General features: G+C 37.2%; 2 protein-coding genes across 2 annotated transcripts; both read left to right on the top strand.

Moving 5' to 3' along the window:
* Positions 1-560: 560 nt before the first annotated feature.
* On the top strand, positions 561-8,796 carry fap (fibroblast activation protein, alpha). Its single transcript, XM_030786641.1, has 26 exons — positions 561-596; positions 764-842; positions 1,320-1,412; positions 1,527-1,621; positions 1,716-1,790; positions 1,917-1,969; positions 2,224-2,296; positions 2,425-2,545; positions 2,884-3,038; positions 3,497-3,594; positions 3,780-3,909; positions 4,034-4,072; positions 4,251-4,349; positions 4,627-4,697; positions 4,977-5,030; positions 5,253-5,377; positions 5,574-5,624; positions 5,728-5,826; positions 5,915-5,984; positions 6,352-6,546; positions 6,881-6,935; positions 7,048-7,147; positions 7,343-7,401; positions 7,723-7,795; positions 8,073-8,146; positions 8,695-8,796. Exons 1-26 carry the CDS (start codon positions 561-563, stop codon positions 8,794-8,796), a joined length of 2,274 nt encoding a protein of 757 aa, XP_030642501.1.
* Positions 8,797-11,882: 3,086 nt separating this feature from the next.
* Positions 11,883-12,829, top strand: gcgb (glucagon b). The gene is made up of 3 exons (XM_030787056.1): positions 11,883-11,977; positions 12,172-12,327; positions 12,709-12,829. Exons 1-3 carry the CDS (start codon positions 11,883-11,885, stop codon positions 12,827-12,829), a joined length of 372 nt encoding a protein of 123 aa, XP_030642916.1.
* Positions 12,830-17,884: the final 5,055 nt, after the last annotated feature.

The raw sequence follows: 17,884 nt of genomic DNA, 5'->3' as shown, positions 1-17,884 counted from the left end.
CATCTTTGTGTTTCCCTTAATTTTTCCACTACCCTGCGTTGTGTTATTATAAACTACTTTGAAATCATTGTGGGCTTATTTTATTGCTTTAGTGAATGGTGAGACTGTTCAGATGTTAAACGGCTGAGCTGACATACGCGGTCAACTAAGGGAGTATGTTTTAAATCTCCACGAATCCTTCGCCCTCGGAAAGTTTTGTGGGTTGCTGATTTTGAAGAAGCATCGCAACGGCTAGAGGGAATTTTCTTACTCTTCCTGTCATTTTCATCTCTGAAGTTTAATGATACCTCAGGAGAAGTAGGCTACTCTGTGTCTCCGAAAACTGCAATCAAACGGAAAAACAGCTTGCACCGTTTATCTACTGCAGATAATATAGAACGAAGAATCCCAAAGTACATGGCTTGGATATGTAAATAATTTATTTTAAGAAACTCAGAACTTTTTTCCTCTCTGCGTCTGGTCTTAAGGATTGTTCTGACTGAGGTGAATGCAGCTCACAATCCCGCTGAAGTTATGGTCAGTAACTCAATACGATGTTTTTTTTATTATATTTCGGGACGATGGTTTGTAAAGAAGTTGCTCTGTTTCCAAACAACGTTAGACTGCATGCAGGATAGCAAATTTTAATATTGAAAATGATCGCCTAACCAAAATATTATTAGCTTGCTTTATGAATTCATAAACGTGTTTTACATATGTTTCCGCTCGTTTTGTGCATGAAGTTGTACTGAAGTTTCTGTTTGCTTTTTCATTCTTACCTTAGGGCTTGGGCAGACGGATTCTTGCGGTGGTTGGAGTGGTTGTCGTCATCATAGTAATATGCATACTGGCCGTTTGTTTAAGTAAGCGACAGTATTTTTAACCACGATCACAGTGTACTTTTTGTCGTTCATTCATTGTGCATTTTGAACTTTTAAGCGGCTTTAGATCAAGAACCCTCGGTTTGTCACGATAAGTGAAATTAGAGTGGAGTTTTCGTGTTGAGGGAGACTGAGCTCAGTGACTAGTGTTAACATTATCCGAGACAAGGGTAAAAATAATGACAACAAAACCACATTTTATACTAGTGATTATTCAGTATCATCCAAACAGTTACAGAAAAGTTCACATATGCTGTTGCCGCGATTGATAAATTATGATTCTGTGAGGGCATCTGAAGCAAAAGTTCACGAGTGATAGTGTGAATCCTTCAGCCACGGGGCGCCACCAAGAGGCATACAAAGTATTTGACCATAACTGTGGCTGTTTCAAACATCAGTGATAATTGGCACTATTCATTTTTTTTTAATCATATTTTAACTTTCTGTACACTGTTCCAGGACAGGATTCAGGTCCAAAGAGAAAATTTACAATGGCTGACTACTATAATGATACCATCAGATACAAAACATACAATTTGCGATGGATCTCAGGTATTTTCTTTTAACATGGGTATTGCACAATACATACATTGTCTTCAGAAGAGTTTAAATCAAGCTTTTCAGTGCTGCATCGCTCACACAAACCTTTCCTTTGTTCTCTTACAGACAATGAATACCTACATGAAACAAAAGAAGGCAATGTTTTCCTTCATAATGTGGAAACCAAGGAGATCTCTGAATTCCTGAGCAACACAACAACAGTAAAACGCCCGCTTTAATTTTACATGCACCGTGTATGATAAACCTATATATGTTCTTTTGTTTATTTGTGTTTTGTTTGTTTGTTTTTCACAGGCCCAAGTGGAAGCCACGCATTATCTGGTGTCTTCTGATCGAAAATTTATTTGTTTGGAAAGCAACTACACAAAGGTATTGCATACAGACACTCTTCACATATTTGAAATGTTAGTAAATGTGTAAATATTTATTAGTTGCTGTTTCATTTCACATTTCGTTACTGCACTTCATTTAAAGAAAAAAAAAATGTTTCCACAGAAATGGCGGAGGTCCTTCACTGCTTCGTATACCATCTATGATTTGCAATCCAAGTAAGGATTCTTGGTATAATATACAATACAACATATGCACATTTCATAGAATTAATATTGCTAATATTACTTTTGCTTTTGAAAAAATAATGCTTTTGAGTGTCTTTTCTTTAATCTACACGGTCAAAATACAATTTCATTTGTGCTGATGTCAGTAGATATGATTTTGCATGTGCAATAGATTCAGTTATTCAAAAAGAATTGTATAATTCCTTCTTTGTTTGTATGTTTGTTTGTTTGTTTGTTCCCTTCAGGAGCTTTGTCACACCCTCACACTTTCCACAAGTGATACAGTACTTGTCATGGGCACCATTAGGAAATACACTGGTTAGTAATAACCTTCTCAGTCACATATGTGACGATAACTAAACATACTAATTAATGGATCTGTAAGCACCAGTGCAGATCATTTGACATGCCGGACGTAGCAGTGTGAATTCTGTCTTCTTCTGCAGGTATATGTTTGGGAGTATAACATCTATCTGAAAACCAGTGCCACGGCTGATCCCATTCAGCTTACACACAACGGAGAAGCCAACAAGATTCTCAATGGGATCCCTGATTGGGTGTATGAGGGTGAATCACACTAGAGTTTATTCATTTTTGCTTTCTTTTTCTATTTATGTTTGCAGTTAAACGTCAGTGAAATATACATCTCATATAACAGATATATTATTGCCATTACCACCACTATGCTACAGCTACAACTCCTACAACGACTACCACAACTATTATCACTGCTCCTGCTGATTATTATTGTTATTAGTAGTAGTAGTAGCAGCAGCAGTAGTACTATTAGTAGTAGTATGTTGTTGTTGTAATTATTATTATTATGTACCTCCATCTGTAAAGCCCATTCTGTGATTTGCTATCACTGTGGTTTAGACGTCTCTGTCTATATTCTCTCTTTCTAGAGGAAGTCTTAGCATCAAACAAGGCTATATGGTGGTCCCCCAGGGGCACACGCCTGGCCTATGCAGAGTTAAATGACACAGAAGTCCAGACCATAGAGTATTCGGTGTATGGAAATGGACAGTACCCCAAAACTGTTCATCTGCCCTACCCTAAGGTAGATAATCCACAGACATGCATCTGCATTATCATTAAATAGAGTAAGGAATCAACTCGTGTTATATGTTACTGAGACCACATATGTGTGTTATTGTTATGTTGAAAATTACACTGTAATTTCAGTATTGGTATTTTTGCTTGACTGTAATTTAATATTATATATGCTAACAGATTTGTAATTTAACATATGTATGAGAAAAGCGTTAAGTGCATTGTGCCAGCTAGCACCTTCCCAGGACTGCTAGGGAAAATGTGTAAGTACAAAGCTACTGGTCATTCCTCCGATGGGACAGGAAAGCAGGCAGGCAGATTAATGAGAGACCCAAGCTGATTTTCATGAGTTTACTTCTTTCAAAGTGATGTGAATTATAACATGGAGAGCACTACGAAACAGAGCATAGTGACATGACCTGTTCATGTTGATCATGTGACCAAATGTGTGTCTCTATGATGAAGGCTGGATCCACAGTTCCCAAAGTGAAGCTATTTGTCATTGAAATTTCGAATCCATCGAGTCGCTCAGAGGTTGTTGTGCCAGCATCTTTTGGAGGAAGGTACAGTGGCTTCTCTTGAAAAATAAAAAATAAAAATAGGATGACTGAGCATCTTGGGTGGATGAATATTGTTTTTCTGTGGCATGAACATTGTGTTCTCCTTGCAATACCTTGTTCACGTCCTGTAGCAGATAATCCTGTGTTTGTTTGTTTGTTTGTTTTTTAATTATTTTTGTGTCTCTCAGTGATCATTACATGAGCTCAGTGACATGGGTGACAGAGCAGCGTATTGCGGTCCAATGGCTGACACGCAGACAAGACCACGTCCTCTTACAGATCTACGACTTCAATGGGAACAGCTGGACTGAGGCTATGGTAAAGGGCATCAGTCAGTTCTATCAGTGGAATTTTTTACATAGATTAAAATATAAACTTAAACAATATTTAAAAACTGCATAAATGTGCTCTTTTTTTGTTTTGTTTTGTTTTGTTTTGTCAGAAATTTGAGCAAAAGAGCAAGACTGGTTGGGTGGGACAGGTAAGGAGTTTTCACACAGAAAATCTAAAAATAGCAAATAAATAAATATGTTGTTACAGTCGGTTGTTCAGAGTCTGTCAACCACAGATAAAAGTTTCTTTACAAGTTTAAAGGAAGTGTCTTTTTTTTTTTTTTCAAAACTTACCGTTAGCTTTTCTTTTTGCGTTTCTCCTCTTAGTATGCCCCTCTCCCTCCATTCTTCGCTGAAGACAAAATCAGTTTTTACAAAGTGATGAGTGACGCTCGTGGCTACAAACACATCCATTATGTGAATGGAGTAAGTTATTTCATTTGTTCATTGGACAACATTATTATTATTTACCATAAACCTTTCCTGCCCCTTTTGTCATCTTATAATGAATCGCATCATTCAACTCTTTAAATTTCAAGTGACTAATTACGGAGATTGATCATTCTGAAATCATTTTCTGTCCCCATGAAGTGTTGTAACGCGTTTTGTCTGAAGGCTGTTTTGAGACGGAGAGCAGCTGTTGGTGGTAGTAAGTTGTTGTTGTCTTAGTAAAGAGTTCTCTTTTTGTGTCTGTGGTATTCAGGGCAAAGCTGTGCCTATAACCTCAGGAAACTGGGAAGTCATATACATTTCACAGGTCACCAAAGATGCCATGTGAGTTATTTCATAAAGGACAGTTTCATCAACTTTAGTTTAATCATTTGATACAAACTCTTTCAAATGCATCTTTCAAGTGCCCGGTATGTTTCCAAACAGTATTGCAGGACTGTATTAACATTGTGTTATCAGAGTAATATAAAATGCATTCTTACTGTTTCAGTGGTCTGTTTAAATCGCTAAGGTTTTTAGACATACGTTGATCATCACACACGGTTTGCAGTAGCTGTCTCTTCTTTCTTTCGCTCCAGTCTTTAAATTGTTTTTGCTCCTCAGATACTATGTCAGTAATGAATACCTGGGAAGACCTGGGCAGAGAAATCTTTACAAGTAAGCCCATCGCTGCCAAAGAACCTTTGTGCAATTACACACTAAGGCAAAACTAACAAAATCACTACATAAACAATGGCACATTTACTTCTTTCATGTTCTTTTGAATGTGTGAGTAAACCTGTAATAGATACCATTTAATAAAATGCAGAGCATAGATTTGTGTGTCAGTGTGAAGTCCGATGTGTAACATTTCCAGAACTGTGCTTTGTGTTTCGTCAGGATATCAATTGGCAGTGACTCCTACTCTCCGCAGTGTTTGACTTGCTCACTGCACCCAGACAGGTGTCAGTACAACTCAGCTTATTTCAGCTACGATGCCTCGTATTACCGATTCGACTGCTATGGTTAGTTACTACCAGCATACACGCCCTACATCACACAAACCATGACTACAACTCTGAGCTGTTGGAGTCATTCATGTAAACAGACTGCTGGGGCCTTCAACCTTCAGGTCAACCCCTGAATTTCTCGAAATGAGTCTGAGACTGTCTGCAAGCAATCAGTTTGTTTGTTTGTTTGTTTGTTTGTATGTTTTTCTAGGGCCTGGATTACCTTTGTTTATACTTATGGATAACAGGGGGACTGGAAAAGGTTGGAACGTGAATTGAACTTGTTGACTTTTAGTTCAAATGAAAATATTATTCCATAGGTGAAGTTGACATTATTAAGTTTTTGTCTTTTCTCTTTGTATCAGAAATTCAGGTTCTTGAGGACAACAAAATACTGGAGAGCATTCTGACAGAATTTCAAATGCCAACCATACGTCATGGTACCATAAAGCTAGCAGGATTTGGTGAGACAAGCAGTCTAAATATATTTTCTTTTTTTGAATGAAATGTGTTTGAAAAAGTGTTTTTAATGTTTGGAAAATCCTCTTTCAGATTTGTGGTACCAGATGATGTTGCCTCCTAACTTTGACGCATCCAAAAAATATCCTCTTCTTATTTATGTGTGAGTCCTTGTTTTAATGTCATCAGTTTGTCTTTTATAAACAGTTTACTCGTCTCTGACCTTATCCTGTAAAAATAACGTCAGTTCAGCAAATTCTATAAACTGAAGCCAAGTTACAGAAAATACTGTTTACTGAAATACTGTATTACTACTGCTTACTAAAATGTAAAATGTTGTCCGTGATGGCATCTATCTATCTATCTATCTATCTGTCTATCTGTCTGTCTGTCTGTCTGTCTGTCTATCTATCTATCTATCTATCTATCTATCTATCTATCTGTCTGTCTGTCTGTCTGTCTGTCTGTCTGTCTGTCTATCTATCTATCTATCTATCTATCTATCTATCTATCTATCTATCTAAATAAAGATATGGGGGGCCGTGCAGTCAGACAGTGGATTATTCGTTCAGACTTGACTGGTCGTTATACCTGGCCAGCTCTGAGAACATCATCGTTGCCAGTTTCGATGGAAGGGGTAGTGGTTACCAAGGTGACAGCATAATGCACTCCATCTACGAGCGGCTGGGGACGTATGAAGTGGAAGATCAGATCTGGGCAGTGAGGTGAGGAGTTTAAGCTCAGTGTGTGCACGCCTGGTGTTAAACCTGTCTACTCTGTTTTCCACAATGATGAAACAGACACATCGAGTGTTATATAACACAGAGAGAGGTCAGAGAAACCACTGAATTTACCAGAATCACGTACAGTTAGAGAAGCTACGTTTGGCTTGTTTATCTAAATGAATATCTGATAGGACTGAGGACTAACAAACATGCATATATGTCAATGATGCATTACTAACCATTATTATTATTATTATTATTATTATTATTGTTGTTGTTGTTGTTGTTGGTGTCCACTGTGATGTCATTTATTGCAATGATGGTCTTTCTTCAGGAAATTCATTGAAATGGGCTTCATAGACACTGAGAGAATTGCTATTTGGGGTTGGGTAAGTTTCAGGTGCCCTTAATAATAAAGTATACAGTGAATCCTCTTGTTTTTTAAAAAAAAGACTTGTCAGTGTTGTTGTTGTTGTTGTTTTTTCTCTGCTGCTCATACAGTCTTATGGAGGCTATGTGACGTCCATGGCACTGGGCGCAGGAACCGGACTGTTTAAGTGTGGAATCGCTGTGGCTCCAGTAGCTAAATGGGAGTATTATGGTATGTATGCTAGATGTCACTCAGTAGCAGGTCAGAGACTAAATATTTCTCAATGTTTCTAACTGTTTCTCACATTTTTATAAATTATATTGTATAGAGGGGTCGACTGTAAAAAAGGGAGGGATAGAAATCTATTCACTGTAAAAATATGTTTCAAATGGCTTTAGAGTGAGCGGAATCGGTTTTGATTTCTAGATGCAGTTTATACTGAGAGATACATGCATCGACCTGAGGAGAATGTTGATGGATACAAAGTAAGGCCCTTTATTGCATTTCACAGTTCTTGCAGTTTAAGGTTTTTGGAGAAGTTGCAAAACATTGGGATATTCTTGCCAAATATGTGTAGGAACAAAATACGCAACAGACATTGACAGAAGTTTATTTTTTCTACAGAAACATTTCTACCATTTCTATTTATTGTTTTAATGAGAGTTTTTCAAAACATGCATTGTACAGTCCTTGCTTCATTTGGCAGTGTCTGTACAAAATTGGCAGTTTGTTGATGCAGAAATGTGTAAAAGTGATACAATGCATGCTTAATCCTTTTCTATTGTACATACCATTTCTGTGCACAGAATTCCACAGTGACAGGAAGAGCAAAGAATTTCAAGTCAGTGGAGTATCTTCTGGTCCATGGGACAGCAGATGGTATGTCAACATGCTGAATTTAAACTCTAAAAATACAGATTCATGCACTTCTGATCTTTTAATCAGTGCAAGATTGAAATAGTGCTGAAATCTGCATAATTTGACTATTCCAAAGTTTCTTTTGGATTTTCAACTTCTGTCTTTCAGACTTAAACTTAAACCTTAGCTTCCTAAAGATGTGCCATAGTTGAACCGGATTAAGACTGTCTTGAAAATTGATAGATATTAAGGAAAAAGCAAAGAAAGTTTCTATCTTGATTTCGTCCCTGTGTTTCAGACAACGTCCATTTCCAACAAGCTGCTCAAATCTCAAAGGCCCTGGTAGAGGAACGAATTGATTTTGAGGCAATGGTACGTAGTGAGTAGCACGTTGCAACTTCTAGGGGTGGGGTGTGTGTGTGTGTGGGGGGGGGGGGTGGGATCTTGTTTCTTTCTTTCTTTCTACTGAACCATGACATTCTTAACAAATGAGTCCCATAATATAAGACACACGATAGGATTTCACTGGGCTCTCTTTGTTGACCAGTTTCTTTCTAAATGTAAGGTAATGATAGGGGCGACTCTGGACTCTTGGTCCTATCTGAGTTTTATTCTGCACACAAAAAAATCCAGCAGGAATACAAGACAAACCATGTGTTTAAGCAAACCAAGTTGCAATTTCACACTAAAAGGCAAACCAATGCACAGGATGTGCCAGGAACATTTTACTTTGACTGTGATGTATGTATTTATCTCAAAATATAATTTTTATTTGCATTTTTAAATATTTCTAGAGAGCCAAGACTTCTATACAAGACACGCACAATCCGGGAGTTCATTTCACATTGACGACTTTTCACTGATTTAACTGGAGTGCAATATTTGTGATATGTTATATTATGTTGTTTTATGTCTTTCAGTGGTACACAGATAAGGACCATAGTCTGTCAGGCAATGCCCGCTACCACCTTTACACCCACTTGACTCATTTCATTCAGAAGTGCTTTGCCCAACCCAAATAAACCTGAAGACGGACCAATGTGAGACAAACAAACAAACAAACAAACAAACAAACAAACAAACAGAATTTACCTTGTGTTTTACCACTGTGTTCAGGGTCTCCTCACACTTTGTATAAATGTTTTGTGTTGTGTAAATGCAGAAGTGGACGATTACAATTTTGTGTGATTGAAATCTGTACATTTTCAACCACTATTTCTACAAATGTCGTTTGTAAAAAAAAAAAATAAAAAAAATACTGATAATGATAAGAATAATTAGGTTGTTGTATTTTGTATTAAATTGCTGTAATGGTCCAACGACAAATGTGATTTAGTATTATTATGATTAGTATTGGAGAAGTTCTGCATGTCTTTCTGTACTGTGATACTTACAGTGACATGCACAGTCCTTGAATATGTATCGCTGCACTGAATTTGTCCGTGAAATGGCAGAGTCTTCATTTTCGTGATAGAATTATCGTTGAATGGCGTTTTGTCTGAGTGGGTATCTCGTTTTGTACAGCATGACATTGTTTCTTTTTATCTCCCAATATGATAATAAATGTTCCAAACCAGGCTTGATTTCTTTTACTTTGAGCCAATACGGTAATCATGTTACCTGTATTAACTGATCACCGGTTTTACTTCAATACAAAAGATGAATCCAGTACATCTTTACACATTCAGGTACTAATGTATTATCAGTTAAACAAAAACCTTGATTACATTCATTTATGTTAGTTAAAGATGCATGCTAAAATTTGAATTTAGCCCAACATACAATGTCTTGCTTTAGTTGCTGAAACACTGCCAACTGCTGGTAGACTAGAGAATTACAGACTCCTCAGAGGAAACAAGGCCACCTGAAGCTAATCAGCTGGTCTTTATTTGCCTTGTTTCAGCTCTGGGTTGGGAATAAGGATATCCAGTATGTAGTATCTCAGGCCGACACAGACATTCACTGTCCACTTCATTAGAAACACCTATCTTGGACCTACACTCACTGGCCATTTATGAAGTATACCTACCTTAGAGCTACAAGGTATGCAATTGCAGACCATAGCCCATCTGTTGCTATACAGAATATTTCAGCCAGCCTTTACCCCCTTCATCAGTTTCTGTTACTTTTTTGTAATTTCTAATGATAATCAGCTATGCTTCTATGGTGCTTTTAAATGGATTTAGAGAAATGAAATGGAATAAATAAATAAATGAAAATAAAGAGGGGGAAAAAAGCAATTTATAAACAGAGGACCAGTCACTGGTGAGGTTAAATTCAAAATTTCTTTTATGAGATTGCCCCAAAATGTGTATCCTAGCCTCTGAAAACCAAACTGAAAAGAACTCTTTTTTTTTTCAGTTTGACAATATTCATGACTTCATCCATTTCTCTCACATGTTCATAGCACCGACATACATAGTCTTCAGACTGCGACTGCACATGTGAAACATTGTCATGGTCAAGATATACTCTGACTATGAATTGCGAATAAGAAAACTTGTCTTGCTAAATAAATATTTTGGTCTGTGAATTGCGAATATAAAAAAAAAAAAAAAAAGGACTCGCAAAAGAAATATTCTGACTACGAATTATGGCTCACGGGAAACAGACGAATGTCACCCTTTTACAGAGAACGTCAGAAAAATCAGAGGCATCTGTTATAAATAAATAAATAAATAAATAAATAAATAAATAATACCGGCTTTGATATTTTTAGATGGGTTATGAGGTGCAAACGCTGTCATTTAGAAAGTGTTGTGGTGACATGACTGCCTGAGAGCCACCTGTGCTTGAGGTGAGAGACAAATGAGAAGTGAAAGATAACAAATGTTCCATGAAATTTGCCATATTATCCTCTACAGGCACCCAGTGATGTCATAAGTTCAGGCTTCTGAAATGTATCTTTAGGCAGCACTTAGGTATGGAATTAAATGAGTTTCTCAATGTTTTGGCTGAAACGCTGTTTAAAAATGAAAGAAATTTCAATTGCGTGTTAATGTATTTGAGGTAAAAAGAAAAGTATAATCGCCCCTTGTGTAAGACGACAATGAAAAATAAGTTGAAAAGGTTTTGAAAAGCTGCAAATAAGTAGCATATCAGAAAGTCACTATTTAATTAAACTAATAATAACTAGTTATGGGATTTGGTATTAAATCTACAGAAAAACATACTTTAATGCCCTGAAATTTCATTGAACTTTTCTCACCTCTTTAAGTTTCATTTGTTCTCTAGGTAGTTGTATTTAGCTAAAGTCACGTGTCACGTGTCCATTAACAGAGCGATCCTTCTCAATGATGAAGAACTTGAACCCTGAACTCCTATTTTCCCTGCAATTCAAGTGTTTCCTATTGCTAAAAAGTTTATCTTAACGTAATATCCAGTAAAGAATGCTTGTAATTTATTTGACAGGATGGACTAATGTTTGATTTTGACACCTAAGTGACAGCTCTTTAGCTCTACTGGACATTGCCACATCTCTTTTTAAACAAAGTACGAACGCAAACACGTCCAATTCACTGAGGTGAGGAGATGACTAATGGATTGAAAATAACAGATGTGTTAAACTGTGCTGGTGTGTGTGTGTGTGTGTGTGTGTGCATGCGTGCACGTGTGTGTGTGTGCGTGTGTGCGTGTGTATGTGTGTGTGTGTGTGTGTGTGCATGCATGCGTGTGTGTGTGTGTGTGTGTGTGTGATGCGTGACACCTGGGTAGTCTCCCCTTCTATATAAGGCTTAAAGAATCAGAAGTGGGACCACAAAGCGGCTCCAGGGAACCTGAGGAGAGGAGAATCCAGCGGTGAAGGACCCACTCACACACACACTCGGTCTCTTCCTCCAAATCTCTCAGTGAAAGCAAGAAAGGTGAGATACCAACAGCACTGAACACATCAGTAACTTTCCGTAATTTCAAACTGTAAGACTTTTGACTTACTCAGGACAACCGAAGGTTTTGAGTTGTAGTGTGTCAGAGCTTTGCTGACAATTTGGCTTTTTTGCTGACATTTTGACATCGGTTGGGAAAATCCAGGGATTTACCTCCATTTGTGTCTGTGTGTAAATGTGCGTGTTCATCTGTCTGTGCGTCTGTGTCTGTATCAGGTAAGACAATGAAAGCATCTCCCTCTGTGGCCGGACTGCTGCTCCTGATCATTGTACAGGGCAGTTGGCAGATTCCAGCCCAGGACACAGATGACAACTCCAGGTATGAGCGATTCACTTTTACCTCACCTGCATTTCTCATTCTTGTGATACCAGTCATTAGCATTCTACAAATTAACTGTATATCTACACTTGCATATATCATTGGATGGAATGTTTCAGTGTCTATTATTTTGTTTCTTTTTAGACAGACTTGTTTGAGTTAAAAACTCTGCATGGTTTCTGCTTGTTTTTCAGTCTAATGACAGATGACACAATGTTTAGCGACCCACGGGAAATGTCAAACATGAAGAGACACTCCGAAGGCACATTCTCAAACGACTACAGCAAATATCTAGAGACAAGGAGAGCACAAGACTTTGTTCAGTGGTTAATGAACTCCAAGAGGAGTGGGTAAGTTTCGTATTTTACTATTTACCAGTCCAGTTTCTAATTATCTGTGAAATTAATATACCCAATAATACAATACTGTGGATCATATCCAGATTATCTTAAAGAATGATGTGAGAAGAATCCCATGCTGGATAATACTGTCATTGAAGCTAGGTCTAACTTTAGTGAGTGTGCTACATTGTATGTATTAATTTAATCTGGACATAGACTGAAATATTTCTTTCAAACAGAAAGCATGGGAATCCGTTACTTATATATACTTATATAAAACTTACAAAACATCATCCTGATCCTTCTTAAATCGATATAACCTTAATAGCTAACTTTCATTGTCAAACTCTCCTTTTTCTTAACCTCACAAGCCCTTCATTCCTTTTCCAGTGGACCAACCCGCCGACACGCAGACGGCACTTTCACCAGCGATGTGAGCTCGTATCTGCAGGACCAGGCGGCTAAAGAGTTTGTGTCCTGGCTAAAGACTGGCAGGGGCAGGAGAGAGTGAAGTCTCTTTTGTTCAGCGAGAGAGAAATGCTCTCTTGGTGAGAAAGAGAAAACGCAATCCTGGCATAATTCACCTCCTGCACCTTCAAGTTTTTTTAAAAGACCCCCTCCCCCTCTGTCAGTTCACTGATCGCACAAATAAATCTTTGCTAAAACCATAAGCAACGTGTTCTTCTTGGTTGACTGCCAGCGTTTTGTTCTCTAAGACAATTAACAGTGGGGAAAATCTTGTTTTTCATCTATAAGTCCTGCTCAATGCACTCTTAGTCTTAGGTTTACATCAGTACACAGTATACTACACACACACATACACACACGCGCGCGCATATACACTCTCTCTCTCTCTCTCTCTCTCTATATATATATATGTGTGTGTGTGTGTGTGTGTGTGTATATATGTGTATATATTTATATGAAACCTAGCCTGACATTCCAGAAATCCAAAATGAAGTATACTGAATCTTCATCAATGACACTGAGATAATCTACAACATAAAATGAAATGTACCTGTGTACAACAGTACATGACTGTGATTCCTGTGATTGCACTTTGTATTCTAAAACATCAGAGCAATATATGTACATTTTTTTTCCTTATATAATGTACTGATACCTAAAATAACCGCGTGAAAAATATTAAAAATTTAGGACACTTTGTTTCTCTCTGAATCTATAAGAGCAACTGAAAGTAATCAGATTGTGAAGAACACTGGGCTTCCATTTAGTACCAAACGATTTGGAGTCACTCCTGCAGTACATTCTACTACTGATGACATCATAGAAGTCTCCTGTGCAGGGAGCTGGAGCCTGATCCAGTCTGCCAAGCAACTGATTGCATTACCAGGGGAGGAAGCCACTATAGTCTACCTCTCCTCATGTGTCATATCTGCCTATTTCACGGGTTCAGAATTGACACTGACAGCAATGAGAATTACAAAAGTCTTGACAGGATGCGTCAATCATCGCACGTTGCCAAGGATCAGTGATCAGCAAGCCCATCTCCCATCCATCATAAACCAAACAAAACATAACAAATGAAAAAAAAAAACCCAACTTGCACACAAGCCAAAGAGGTAGCTTGCTCTGGGAGAGAGTCTCTCTCTAAGCTGTCAGTTGATTCTTCAAACCATCTGTTGGTGGAAATAAATAAATAAATAAAAACCTGTCCATTCAGTTATTTTTGTGCTATTTATACTTCAAAATCCCAGAGGGGACGTGTTGGGGCATTCACCCTGATGGATAAGAGAATATGGTGAAGCACATCCGCTGATAAAAAGTGGTGTGAAATGAAACCCACTCGCTTTAATGAGCAGCTAAGTTCAACTCAGGATTGGCAATGTTCGAGGAAAGAAATGTGTCACTGCAGATGAACAGACATTAGGGACGATAAAATGATTACACATGGATATGGCAACAGCAATATTAGTTTGTGAAAATTTTCAAAGAATTCGGATCATCTCGTAGAATCATACACAGATTTCAGCTTTGTCACCTTACATGCATGACCGCAAAAATCACGCTACATACCTCAGCAAATAATAAGAGTTTATATATTAGTTTATTGAATCTCACATGTGACACATAGTAATTTACAGAAACATTGACGACTCATTAAAATAAATTACATATTTTGTTTCAAAGGTATTGTTCAACTGAGATCTTTCAACAAAATATTTAAAAGTCTAATAGTTATTGACCAAATGACTCATTACAGCAAATCCAACAAAAGCTCAACATAACAATTACAGTTTCAAATGATTTGTGTGTTCTTTTACTCAAACTGAAAAAAAGAAAGAAAATTACAAATACTGTATATACTCAGCAGCAAATAGAATACATGTTTCTATGTATTAATATTCAAAATTGAATATTATTCATTATGCAAAGGAATTCAACAATGTAATTGTCTTTGAAAAAATAATATAATTTAAATATATGATTTATTTTGCCCTTCTACAGTACTATTGCATTTGTCTTTATGTAGTCTCGTATTGTGTTTCGCCCTTAAGCAGACGCGTTCAAGTATTGTTGATGTTTTTAACTTGACTGAGATTGTTTACTTGAGATTTGTCCTTCAGATATAAGATTTAGAACATTCAGTTCTGAAGAACATGAGACAAGAGTTAAGATACAGCTTGATAAATGTGGATGAATATGTATGGATGTATTCAACCTTAAATACTGGTACTGTAACGTTTGTGTTTAGACTGATAAAACAGCTCTGCAAAGATACATATAAGCTAAGCTTTCACTTTGGCATTAAGACTATGTCTAACATTTTATTACAGTTATTACTGTACATAACAGTAATAAAATGGAAACCTCTTTTAACCAGCTTGCAAATATGTACACGTTCACATAAGAACTCAATGTGATTAATAGTTTAGCATGGCTAAGAGTGGATGCCTCCATATTAAATTATTGATTCAAAGAATTTGCTTTTCAGTTATGACAAAAGTGTGCATTAGCTCTCTAGTGCCAAAGCTGAGGTAATGTAAAACGAAATTAAAGCCATTTTTCTTCCTGTTCAAGGAGAAAAACAATATCTTAAGCTAATAGATTTTTGCACTTTATAACTACATTCAGGAAAGCATGCATACAGTTCGAAAGTCTATTTATTAATTTAATTGAATTATTTGTCTAACAATTTCTAAGCATTGATTGCTTTCATTAATTTTCACTACAGTACATACATTTTCTCCTTTTTTTTTTCTTTTTTTTAAACTTTTTCTTAGGATAAGTAACTTCAAAGAATGGAGAATACTATGGGTTTTTTTTTTTTCAAAAATATAAAACATACAAAATACTTACGACTCCATTTAAAAGAAAATTAGCTTTAAAATAGTTTCTTTTTATGATAACCATACTCTCAGACACACAGTCTTTGTAACCTCTCCACCTATGGCGTCTTTCCTTCTCTTCATTTGCTGGTATTTTCTTTTTTACATGTATAAACATTTGAAATAGATGTAAATATCTCCCTTGCTTTTGCAAGAAGAGCACGGTTTCAAACATATATATGAACCAAAAAGAGCTTAGATTCACACGACAAAACAACAAAGCAGTAAACTGTGGCAGGAAACATCAATATATGTGTCTGAGTATAAGAAAGACACAAGGGGAGAGGGAGAGATAATGTATTTGTGTGTGTGTGTGTGTGTGTGTGTGTAAGGGAGAACACAGTGAAGATGAGAAGTGTCAGAGACATGTCTTTTTGTCCAAAGCCTTCTCCATGTCGTTCCTCCTCTGTGCTGCACTCTTGCCATTATTGGTTTGGCTACGAAGAGAGGGAGATCAGAAAGCCAATGTTATGTTTGCTCAGCATAACCCTGACAGTGCCCACGGCATGCACAGTCTATACCTGTTAACCGCCTACCCTCTGTTTGTGAGTTTAGGTCTTTCACGTTGTGTTCTCTCCAATGAGAACAAAGCATGAGCCACTAATCATAACAGGGTCTACAGAAAACAGGTATAATAGGGAAAAAGAGGGTGGCAGTCCAAGCATCAGACAATAGCCACGAAAACAGTTCCTGAGATAAAGGCAGCTAAGATACTCATTGAATTTTGTGATAGATCTATTTCTGGAATATTCTGACATAACTCATTCCAAAATGTTCAGACCATATGATTTTTGCTATGCACTGACAGGTTCTTTTATTGAACATTTTTGGAGCTTTCTTTCGCTGCTGTTGCTGAGACAATGAACATGCAGTGTATACTAACAGGCTAACAATAGCACTGTAGCAACAGCATGTACAGACAATCCTTAGCTTGGCACAACTAGATCTTAATAAAGTCCCTTTAATCACATTAAACCAAAAATACAGAATTAAGTCAACTACAGAATGAATTTCTTCTCCATTGTAAGTGAAGTACAGAAGAAGACAATTCATGTAATATAGTGTCAAAAAAGGCAGACTGCAGGTACTCTTTGTCTTTGAGTGGCACTTGTAAACGTTAATGGCTGTTATTGTTTTGTCTGTACAGTGACTTGTTCATTGAGTGGAAAATAGAAACTATTGGCCATATTTCCACATTTTCTTCAATGTATTTCCAGGAAATGTTGGACTAATTATATGCCAAATACACAATGCCAAGGCACTGCATTTTGTCAGCTTGCTTCTGGCCATGCAAAGACATCTTTCAAACCCCAAAAATCATGGGATTAGGTGTGGGGGGGCGGGGGGAGAGGGGGGTTCCATGCACAGGGAACTGATGTCTTACCTTCTGAGGTCAGCTTCTAAGAGGTTAAGAAAGGGAGCTTGGGGTAGAGATGAAATGGAGAAATTCAGTCAAGTAATGCCTCGTTCACATTAAGTGGAGGACTATGCTCTCTCAGGATATGAGAAAAGATGTTAAATGAAGGGTTAACAATCGAGACCGGCTCAGCCACTTGGCTGCCCATGCAGAGCTGAAAGGTCTGGATGTATTTTAGCTATGCGTTTTAAATGGCTGTAATTGGTGTAGCTGTTGACATATTTAAATCTGTCGATACTTGCTGAGGAAAAGCAAGAACGACTGAATTAAGGATCACACCAGGCCCAGACGCCTGAATAAGCATGAAACTGTCAAAGAGCAAGGCAAAAACTGCAACAAGCCGAAAATTCAATGCCTGATGCGCTTGAAGGGGGAAAAAAATCTGACAAATTCACAAAAACACAAGAACATGTCAGTCTACAAAATGGCTTTCAGAAGTCTCCCATGATTAATTATATTCATTATGACTGTTCATCTACTCATACAGCATTATTACAATCTATCCAATAATCTCAAGACATATTCAGTGGCTTATAATTCATAAATTCAACCTAACTAAACTATGCTCTGGACTAATAATAAAGGCTGAATATACAGATCAGTACATGATGTCTCTAACAGAGCGCAGTTAGAAGATTCATGATCACATTGCAGTTCAAATGAGTATACAGCAGTGTTTCCACCTGTAAATACATGGTTCAGATTTCATAGGCTGTATCCTAAACTGGAAGACATTTGCTTGATTTACGTCTACAAGTAAATGGTTGTCAGTTTCAAAGGAGAAAACGAAAAAAGTAAT

The sequence above is a fragment of the Chanos chanos genome, chromosome 10, assembly GCF_902362185.1.
Source record: "Chanos chanos chromosome 10, fChaCha1.1, whole genome shotgun sequence".
NCBI classification, from domain to species: domain Eukaryota; kingdom Metazoa; phylum Chordata; class Actinopteri; order Gonorynchiformes; family Chanidae; genus Chanos; species Chanos chanos.
This window is presented reverse-complemented; position numbering and strand designations above follow the sequence as displayed.

Bases quoted from the DNA above. Each gene is read 5' to 3' on its own strand.
- fap (XM_030786641.1), top strand. From the start codon at position 561: ATGGTTTGTAAAGAAGTTGCTCTGTTTCCAAACAAC. The intron at 4,698-4,976 runs GTGAGTTATTTC...TTTGCTCCTCAG, and splicing joins CAGGTCACCAAAGATGCCAT to ATACTATGTCAGTAATGAAT. The intron at 5,378-5,573 runs GTTAGTTACTAC...ATGTTTTTCTAG, and splicing joins TTACCGATTCGACTGCTATG to GGCCTGGATTACCTTTGTTT.
- gcgb (XM_030787056.1), top strand. From the start codon at position 11,883: ATGAAAGCATCTCCCTCTGTGGCCGGACTGCTGCTCCTGATCATTGTA. The intron at 11,978-12,171 runs GTATGAGCGATT...CTTGTTTTTCAG, and splicing joins GACACAGATGACAACTCCAG to TCTAATGACAGATGACACAA. The intron at 12,328-12,708 runs GTAAGTTTCGTA...TTCCTTTTCCAG, and splicing joins ATGAACTCCAAGAGGAGTGG to TGGACCAACCCGCCGACACG.